The 10,421-nt window shown below is 30.5% G+C and overlaps 1 protein-coding gene across 2 annotated transcripts in view; it reads left to right on the top strand.

The window, feature by feature from the left end:
* LOC100177948 (dynein heavy chain 12, axonemal) overlaps nt 1-10,421 on the top strand; it is a 48,030-nt gene that overhangs the window by 3,124 nt on the left and 34,485 nt on the right. For both annotated transcript variants that reach the window (XM_026834731.1, XM_026834732.1), the window contains 17 exons: nt 447-537; nt 979-1,005; nt 1,563-1,752; nt 1,990-2,065; nt 2,387-2,545; nt 3,055-3,250; nt 4,192-4,326; nt 4,750-4,960; nt 5,396-5,556; nt 5,912-6,021; nt 6,237-6,343; nt 6,765-6,919; nt 7,467-7,673; nt 7,998-8,202; nt 8,590-8,750; nt 9,262-9,447; nt 10,127-10,327. In XM_026834731.1, coding sequence (XP_026690532.1) covers nt 447-537; nt 979-1,005; nt 1,563-1,752; nt 1,990-2,065; nt 2,387-2,545; nt 3,055-3,250; nt 4,192-4,326; nt 4,750-4,960; nt 5,396-5,556; nt 5,912-6,021; nt 6,237-6,343; nt 6,765-6,919; nt 7,467-7,673; nt 7,998-8,202; nt 8,590-8,750; nt 9,262-9,447; nt 10,127-10,327 — 2,578 coding nt within the window. The remainder of the gene's footprint in view (nt 1-446; nt 538-978; nt 1,006-1,562; nt 1,753-1,989; nt 2,066-2,386; nt 2,546-3,054; nt 3,251-4,191; nt 4,327-4,749; nt 4,961-5,395; nt 5,557-5,911; nt 6,022-6,236; nt 6,344-6,764; nt 6,920-7,466; nt 7,674-7,997; nt 8,203-8,589; nt 8,751-9,261; nt 9,448-10,126; nt 10,328-10,421) is intronic.

The raw sequence follows: 10,421 nt of genomic DNA, 5'->3' as shown, positions 1-10,421 counted from the left end.
GTCTGCAGAGTATGACAGTTCCTGACAAGATCTCACACGTGCAAGACTGTTATTTTTCACGTGCACGCATGCTATCATTAAAATCGGCGTGCTAATCCCGTACATTTCTAAGCCACGTTAGGAAATCTTACTAAATTTAATAGCTATTTTTTCATTGTTTAATTAATTGGCGTGCATCATCAAAAGTTTGTGAACAAAATCGCTCGTGTACCTGCCATATTCTACAGACTGGGCTAGCACATTTTTCTTTGGCTGGGAGGTTTCAGGATTGATTGAGGCTTGATTTTTCAAAGACATATGTGTCTTTGGACATTGTAACTTTTAGACAGGCACTCATGATCAATAGAAACAGTATAATTCTTAACTAACGTGAGAATGATAGCCTATCTACCTACTTTGCATTTAAGACTATTGGAAAAGTTGGAATATTTATTTTTATTTCCTAGCATAAAAGAGGCAGAAGCAGCCAGTGAAGAAACAAAAGAAATTGTTCGATGTGCTCCTCCTAAAAAGAAAGAACCAAGTTTACCAGGAGCTGTAAGTTGTGTTGCTTACTTATTCATAAAACTATTATTACTGTAGTTTATTAATGGCTGTAAGTGTTTCTTCAACAGTCAGGAATACTGTGTTTATAAGGTATATTATAAAGTAATTTATAAAGTTTATAATGTATGTGAATAATGTTTGAATTGTATGAATTGAAATGTGTGACAATACAGTTTTAAACTACACTTGATAATGGATATGATGTAATAACTATTAATTCTATAAAGTTGTGTGGTAAGCAATAACCATTCAATTTAATAAAATTATTAATTATTACACCTTTTTTATTATCAAGTGTAGTTTAAAAGTGTATTTTCAAGCATAAGATTCTTAACAGTTTAGAAAACTCTTTTTTTATACTGCTAAGAATTAGCCATTTTCGATGTCTTTGCAGTTTATAGATATATATATTATTATGTTTAATATTTTTAGATGATGAGCAGTGAAAGAAAACGCAGGGTAAGTTTTTTGAATTAATTTTTAGCATTGCAACAATTACAACCACCACGTGTTTGTTTGGTCTTAGGAAACCTTTAAGTTATGTTCTTGTATATCAATAATGAAACATGTTGGTTGAAACATGCAGAAAAGTGTCACTAACTTGGTCTTGCATTAATTTAAGTTAATCAATTGTGACATATTGTATCTTCATAACAACCACTCTGATCAAAACGTAATCAAACTGCCTTCTTATTTATAACTCTTGCCACACCCAAAAAGAGAAGGAAACGTGGTGAGCGTGTTTTACAAAGCAGTATACACGTGTAACGTATTTTTTGGTTTTGTCTGTGTGCGCATTAAGTTGCATCTAGCGTATTTTTCTCGGTCATTATATTTTGGACACGCTAGCGGGCGGTTCGTTATAAACCGCAACCAAGAATACCGATAATAAAATCTTTAATTGTGACAAGGTTGTTACACACGCATTACATTCAATAATGTTTATCCCCGTTTACAGCCTTGAGCGAATTCGAGTAGACATGAGGAATATAATGAAATGCATTAATTGTTTCCAGCAAATGTACATGTACATGAAGAAGTGTGTTGAATCAGGACCTGTTGTTCCAATACAAGATGAATGGTTGCAATCTATTCTCATGAAAATCCCACCTCATTTAAAAGTTTCAAAGCAACAGAACCAAAGGATAAATGAAATTTTCGAAGAAGTCAAAATAGATTTTGAAGCCAGTACCAGAAAATCTATGGGTAAGTAATATTTATTTTCAATTTTTTAAACATAACTTTTTCATATTTTATTTTATAAAGCACGATACCTTGGTTGGTCCAAAATTTATAAATATTTTACCCATTAGATTTCTGTTGTCTGTTTCTCTACTTTTATTGCCAATGTTTTTTTTCAAAAACATTTTTTTTCAATCAGGCCAAATCAGTATGAAAGTATTATAGTAGTTATTTTTATTTATGAAGTTAGTTAAATTACAGTTCAACATGTTTTATTGAAACCATCAGTGAAGGGATTGGACAACGAACAAGCTGGCCCCCCTCCTGTTGAACCAGTGTAAGTTTATAAAAGTAACTTTATGCCTGAAAAGTAATTTTATGATGGATTTTTTTTTTATTTTCAGAAAAATATTTTTCACTGTTTTTATAAGTGCAGTATAACTTATTTTATCTGTAAACTATTTTAAACTTTTTTATGAGTTTGTTTTTATATTTCTGAAATTTACATTCCTAAGCTTTGGTTTAATATTTTTATACAATTGTGCTGCCCTGATGGTTTTTTACTATCTCATTACCTTTACATTTCAATCTACTTACAATCTGATAAATGTAAATTATATAACAGCAATGTTATCTTCAAAATGTCTAATTCTCACAGTGGATTGGATTATTCAAGCCCATGGCACGAATCATTCTTAAAAGCACAAAGTAATATCCTTGCAAACTTATGGGTGACACACCATTCTATGCAAGTGGTGCTTCAGATGTGTCAAGCAGATTTGGAACCCCTTCTTATGGTTGATCTTAGTAGTTTAAGGTATGTGTTTAATTCAAAGCCTGTGTCTTTATGCACACTTTTGTTTCTATTAAAAGTTTAATTTGATAAAAATTAAACATAAATACCTTGTTTGACTGGTAGGTGTAGCGACCAAGCTTATTTTCTTTCTGAATGTATTTGTGATTTTAACTGTAAGTGTGTTTTAATGAATGTTGTTTTGTTCCTATATCTTTTCTTTTCGTTTAAAACATTTTTAAATTTTAGTCACTGTAATCGAAGAGACAAATAAAGTTATTATTATTGCCTACTTTTCATACGCAGACAATAATAGGTTTTCAGAATTACTGAATAATTGGATTTTTGAACTATACGTTAAAGATAGTCTGGTTCAGTTTTGTATGTATATATTAATTTTTTTAAAAAAAAATATAATAATTTTGTAAAAATAATTTTATAAAAAATATGGTCATGTCTTATTATGAACTATATATACATTCTTTATGCAGTTCATCAAAACCTATTTTCTTAATCAATTCTTGAAATACCAGGTCACAAGGTCCGATAGATATTGAATACCTGAGAAACAATGTTTTGCTTGAATGCGAAAAAACTGAAGACAAATTAATGCAACGTTGGTATCCACGTATTATCAATGTATTTGGAGATGAACAGAAATTTAAAGGGATTCGACGAGATAAATTTGATTCTTTCTACTCATGTGTGACAACTCTTATATCCAACCAGGTGAGTGGTATTGAATTGTATTGGTATATCCACTTTACAAATAAATAAGTTTTAATGGAAATATTTCAATTTGGCTTCCTGTTGTGCTGTGGTGCCTTTTTGTACAGTATTCTTTCTTTACGCACACTTTTGTTTCTATTGGAAGTTTAATTTGATAATAGTTAAACATAAACAGCACGATTATCTGCTAGGTGTAGCGACAATGCTTATTTTCTTCCAAATAAATGTAAATATGTTTTTAACTATAAGCGTGTTTGAACAACTGTAGTTTTGTCGCTATATCCTGTATTTTCGTATAAAACGTTTTTAAGTCTTCGCTGCCATGACCAAAGAGACAAATGAATTTAATAATTATTTCTCTTCTAATTATATTGTAATTTGTTTATTGAGTGAAGTTTATTTAAGCTGGTTTGTTGACTATTAATTTCTATCTTTGAATTTTATTATTTAATATGATTTTCTTTATCGTGATCAAATAGATTCAAAATCATGTTAAAAAATTCTTATACAAAAGTTACGTTACAGATTGTTTACTTGTTTTCTATTAAATATCATTTTACATCTTCTACAGACTGTAGCGAATCATATCACAACTTTTAATGTGGATAGTTTTACATGTTTTTTGAAATTTGATATTTTTCTAAAGATGTTACACCACAAGAGATACCAAAATGCTTGAAGCCGAAACATTACTTAAAATATATATCCAACATAATTTTATCAACAAGTCTGAAGATCACAGTATTGCCTAACCTAAAAACTTCTATGAAGCCTAAGAATCATAAAATTACCAAAAAACTTTACAATTTTTTATCAAGCCTGTAGATTACAAAAGTTATAAAACAAACACAATTTTCCATTCAGCGCGAAAATTACAAAAAAATCATCATAATTTTCCATTAATCATAAAAACAAAATATCCAAAAATTATATTTCTTTAGTTAAAAGATCTTGTCACCCGCTCCCTACAACACCTGGTTAATTTGTTTGACCTCGATGATAAACTTCAACTTCCAATATTTCACCTCGAGCTCACATTTGATGAAGGGAATATGGAATTTTATCCAAGTTTTCAGGTTTTTTTTTTAACGTTATTTTCTTTTTAAAAAAGGGCATTGAAATTGTTTTTTTTTTAATATCGAACAACCGTATTTAAAATTTTAAAAATGATTGCTGTATAATTAAATCGAAATTGTATCTAAACGTTTTGCTCTCTTATTAAAATCTTACTTCCATTACTCTCTTATTAAAATTTTGCTCTCTTATTAAAATCTTACTTCCATTAATTTAAATTAACAACATATAAATTGTTTTCAAAGAACAGTTTTTTATCAGATATTTCTTTGCTTTTAGTTAAAAATAAGAGCGCTAGCTTTATGCTTTTTACTTCTATCAAACAATCTCATTAAATCAATTCAAAACTTATTGTTTTGGTGGTTATTGGCTTAAACTATCTCACTGTGGGACCACACCTATTTACAAATTCTATTCATTTATAGGATTTGGAAGAATGTGTCATGCTTGTTGCCAACACCATCTGTAGCAGTATGCACAGCGTACCAACCGTGCAATCATGGCTTACAGGGGCTGCATCGGCAGTTTACATTGACACACAAGTTGCCGACTATATTGCGAATCAAGCGCTGGCTTCTCTCAAACATGCAGTAAAAACAAATTTCGAAGGCCCACAGGACCACATGGATTTTTTCGGTTAGTATTAATAATTTTAACTGAATTTTATATTTTCTTGTGTTACATTCGTAAGTCAGGTAGTTTAAAATTTTTAGTAACTTATAAGAAGACAAAAGGTATATAAAATAGGCCACTAATGTTTTTTGTTGCCTTACCACACGATAATAAGTAAGTTACATTCTGTACGGGTTGTGTCTTTACGCACACTTTTGTTTCTATTAGAAGTTAAACTTAAAAATAATTAAACATAAATTGGTGACGGCATATTTTCTTTCAACTAAATGTAAATGTTTTACTTGTAAGCGTGTTTTAACAACTGTTTTGTCGCTTTATCCTGTCTTTTTGTTTAAAATATTTCTAAATTTTTGCTACTGTAATCAAAGAAACAAATAAAGTTATAATTATTATTACATATATATTCATATATTCATGGCTTTACTTTGTTTTTCTTAGTTGAAAAATACAGCTATCTTGTAAATGGAGAGGCTGCTTCTAAGATTGAAAGCTTTATGGCAGAAGAACATTCCTTCCAAGATTATTGTGAATATATTGAAAAGTTCTCTGCAGTGGCCAAAGAAATCATTTCACTTGATAGCATTATTCACTTTGATATGGTAAGTATACAAAGTTTAACACAAAATATGCTTTATTTATTTGAAAATGTAATCAAAAGGTACTTGGTTCAAGACTACAATTTGAGCAACCTATTAGGGACCAACTTTGTCTTGCCCAAAGACACACATGCTCACATATGTTAAATATGTGTCTCAATAATTAATGCTCACTGTAATATCAGCACTATTACATAGACCACATTGTAAATTTTGCTAAATTATTTGCATATTATTACCGCTAGATTTAAAAACGTTTTTTTTAACGTCAAAACTACTGCCTTTAAAAAATATTTTATATTGTTATCGATATACAAGTGTATGTTATTTTATATAACATTTAAATTTTTTTTATCAGATTCAATTAAACTGTGAAGACATCAAGCGAGGTTTGGTGGAATTTGCGCGTAAGCACATTGACACTTTGCTAGAAAGACTCACTAAAGATCACAGAGAAGATAATAAAGAGTAAATTTTTGTTATCCAAAATTGTTTTTTTTTTTATCCTGGTTTTTAAATTTTATGGGCTATCGTATGCTATAACACAATTTTTGGCTTCAATTAGGTAGTGAAGATTAAGAATAATGCGCAAGAATATATAAAAATTATTAAAAACATGGAAAATGCAAATTTTAGATTAGATTTAAATGTTATATTTTATGATGATGCCTTTTAACTCCCAGCATTTGCTCACGATTTGAGACGATTAAGCAAAGATGTCTCAAAACTCCCGAAGACAGTGAAGAAATGATGGATATGATTAATTTTGTCAAAGAAGCTCGAACTACTGGTTAGTTTTCCTTCATTGCCAGAACATGTTTTCAGTTTAGTATTTAAAACAACACATCGGGCGTATTTACCCCTTAATGGGTAAATAACATTCTTTTATGGTAAATGTTATATTTACCCCTTTATGGGTATATAAATGGGTTGGTCCAATTATAGTTGTCTTTTCCCAACACTATAGCTCAGGGGTTAGAGAACTTTTGAAGTAACTAAAGGGTTCCACACTTAATGTTGTCACCGTTGTGAGTATGAGGCTGAGGTTCCAATCCAGTGGTCACAAATTATTATCCAAATTGTCAGCCATACAAGAGGTCAAACATTCAACTATAGTAGCGGAACTAAGTCTTGAACCAAGTACCCTTTGATTACATTTTTCTGCAACCATTTTTTTTAGTTTCACAAATTAATTTTGACTTTTTTACTAGGTGTTACTGAGTTAAAAGAGAGAATCACTGAGAGTCACAAAAGATTAAACTTCTTATTGGATGTCCATATGTTCAGTGGTGATGATATTGAATTAAACAGCACAGTTCTTACTTGGCCGAAGACCATTCAACCGATCTTTGATGCCAATGATGACGTAAGAAATATTTTTCTAATTATACGATATTTAATTAGGTGTCGCGACCACGCATATTTTCTTCAAATTAAATGTAAATATGTTTTTAACTGTAAGCTTGTTTTAACAACTGTAGTTTGGTCGCTGTATCCTGTGTTTTTATTTAAAATATATTTTTAAATCTTCAGTATGTAGTTGAAGATACAAACATAGTTATTATTATTAATTTATATTTAAATATGTAAAAATGTTTTACATATTCCTAGCTGTATTTCTAAGACTTATTGTATGAGTAAACCTTTTTAACAAAACAAAAATAATGATTGCTTTCTAGGTTTAACTTGTCTGGCAAATTAAAATAAAAATCATGCTTTTGTTTACTGGTGGATTCTGCTTGATACCTAACCTTGTGTATTATATTTATTGCCGAAATTAGCTTTGGATTTATTAGGCATAATATAACTCTTTGATACTTGGTTATATTACATGGGTTAGAGGACATACCTACCTGTCTAATACCTAGTTTGTAGCTTTTTTATAGTTAAAACTTACCTACATTATGTTCTAGCTTGTTGAAGCATCCAAGAAAGCTGGTGAACAAGAATTGCTTCAGAAGCGCGAGAAACTTACTTTGGAGTTGGAGAAACTCTCACGAAGGGTGGCAGATTTTGCTGAATGTGGTGAACTGGATATGATGCAGCAATACGTAAACGACACGCGCGCTGTGCATAAACGACTCACTGAAGCAGCAGAACAAATTGAATTTATAAACAAGGTAACTAAATTGAATTATGCTGAGTTTTGCTAAAGGTTTGTTTATTACCTGATAAAAATATTTACGCAATAGAATCTAGAATCTGGTTATTATTTTGTGAATAAACTATTATTATTTTTTACAACAAAATAGACATTGGACTTAGGTGAAAATTATTATTAAAACTGTAAGTTTTTTTTATACACAGGTAAAACTTACTACTAGTTATAAAAAAGAACTAGTTATAATATATATATTTTTTAAATTTTTCCTTCGCCTGAAATAGTTCTAATCAAAGCAGCAAAATTTCAGCATATTTTTGCTTTAACAAAAGTCCCCTTGCAGGAAGAAGAATTGTTTAAATGGGATCAAACCAAATACCCAATTGTGGAAAGCATGCACACTGCACTTGAGCCTCACCAAAAACTGTTCGCAACAATCCTTAAATGGCAGCGAGCAGAGAAAAGATGGATGGATGGTGAATTCTTGAAACTTGAAAGTGAAGCAATTGAAGCTGAGGTTGATGAGTTTTGGAGGGAAATTTATAAATGTAAGAAATATTGGTCGAATGTCTCTTTGTCTGTGTGTTTATTTTTTCTGTGAAATTTTCTGTGTTATTTTGCTTTTATTAGTTTTATTTCAGTAAACAGTTGTTATTGTTGTTTTTTTTTGGTTATTTTATCCACATAAAAATATGCTAAAAAGAAAAATATATTAAGCCTTTAGCTAATTCCACTTAAAGTGTTACTTTTACTAATACAAACACAAAATAAAACTTCAAATAACCCTTTTTAGTCATTAAACAAAGAATAAATAACACTTATTTTAGCCACCAAACAAAAAATAAATAACATTTTTTTCAGCCACCAAACAAAAAAAAATAAATAACATTTTTTTAGCCAACAAACAAAAAATAAAAATATAACGCTATTTTCAGCCAACAAATCATTTGTGACAAAATCAAAGAAAGCTCAGGAGGAGAAGAAGAAGAATGCTCCTCGGAGGAAGAAGTTGGGAGATGAGGAAGTGGAAGAGGAGAAAAAAGATATGATGGTGACTCTGTGTTCCGCTATAATGGATGATGTCAAAGAATTCAAGGTAAAGTTTTGTTTTATTTAAGTATTATTTTTTTTATTTAGTCTTAAAATATGTCTGCTAGCGTCAGCAAATATATATAGTAAAATTGGTGTAAAATATTGGCAATTTTTGATTAATTTTTTTGTTGTACAGATTTGTATGGTAAAGTGTTAGGATTGGTCACAGTTTAAAGTGTTTTGTAATACAATCATCTTTTTTACATGATTGTTTATGTAGTTTTCTTGTTCAGAATGTTTTTGCTGTGGTGTTTTCAGTGGGGAATATTTGTATATTATATATTATTTCCCCTGATCCATTTTTGGGTTTTATTCTTTATATTTCAATAGTTCATAGATAAGACAACATAACTGTCTACTTATTTGCTACAAACACCTAAATATTTTCCCCAAATAATGCAAAAGATAATTAAATCTTCATGTATAGTTTTTAAACTAAATGAAAAAAGTGATACAGTTTAGAGTTTAGACAACTCTAGTAAACATTATTTTGAACTGTTTGAACTTTAATTTAGGAATACATTCCCCTCATCTCAACCATGTGTAACCCTGGCATCAGGAAGAGACATTGGATCCAGATGTCCGAGATTTATGGAGAAGATCTTACTCCGGATGCGGGTACCACACTCAGGAAAACTTTAAAGAAAAATCTGGATTCGTTCATGAATGAGTTTGATACCATTAGTGGAGCAGCCAGCAAGGTTAGTTTAATTTTATTAGAAAAATTTATCACTGCCGGGCGGGCAACAATAGGTATTATAACACCGATACTCGTGCCCGCTTATGGGTTACCTCATCAGTAAATTTGATTGGTATGTTTTTTTATTTTTTTGACCGGCTTAGGGCAATTGCTGTTAGGTGTTTTTCTCACAGAAACAAACACCAACACTAGTAACATCGTCAAGCCTTTAAGTAGTTCTTGCTGCTATTGTAGTTGCTGCCATTTAGGTAGTTCTTGCTTTAAGTAGTTCTTGCTGCCATTGTGGGCAAATGTGTCCTTGGGCAAGGAACTTATCATTCATTAAACAAATTTATTGGTCAGTAATGGGTCGCCAAATATGTTTAGCATATAAAAAAATAAAGGAAAAGAATAACCAACAAAGTTGTTGCGCGTGCAATCCTGTTAAAACAATAGTTTGAGTAGGGTGGGGGAAGATGGGACAGCTTTTTACTCTATTTTCTCATCCCATTTAATAGTAAACAAAAAACATTCGAAGATTTATAAAACTATATCCCTACGACTCTTATAGACCGTTGTTAATTGTTTAAAATACGATCAGGAAATTTGGATATTATGTGTTAAAGGTGTCCCATCTTCCCCCACCCTACTATATAATTTCATATTTTCTACCAAATTTTTCTAATTTTTATACAATTCAGGAATTTTCTCTTGAGAAAGCCTTAGCTCGCATGCAAAGTGATTGGGATGAGATATTGTTTAACACGTTGGAATATCGGGACTCTGGTGTTTCTATTCTCTCATCTTTGGACGAAGTACAAACTGTACTCGATGATCAAATTGTAAAAACACAAACTATGAGAGGATCTCCTTTTATTAAACCATTTGAAAATGAAACCAAGGTAAAATTATTGTTTAGTAGTAGTGGGTGAACCCTGGAAGTTTCATAAAATTTGGTTTAACATTGCGTAACATCTGTTCAGATCATATCTAAAA

This window comes from Ciona intestinalis, chromosome 5, assembly GCF_000224145.3.
Source record: "Ciona intestinalis chromosome 5, KH, whole genome shotgun sequence".
Lineage (NCBI taxonomy): Eukaryota > Metazoa > Chordata > Ascidiacea > Phlebobranchia > Cionidae > Ciona > Ciona intestinalis.
This window is presented reverse-complemented; position numbering and strand designations above follow the sequence as displayed.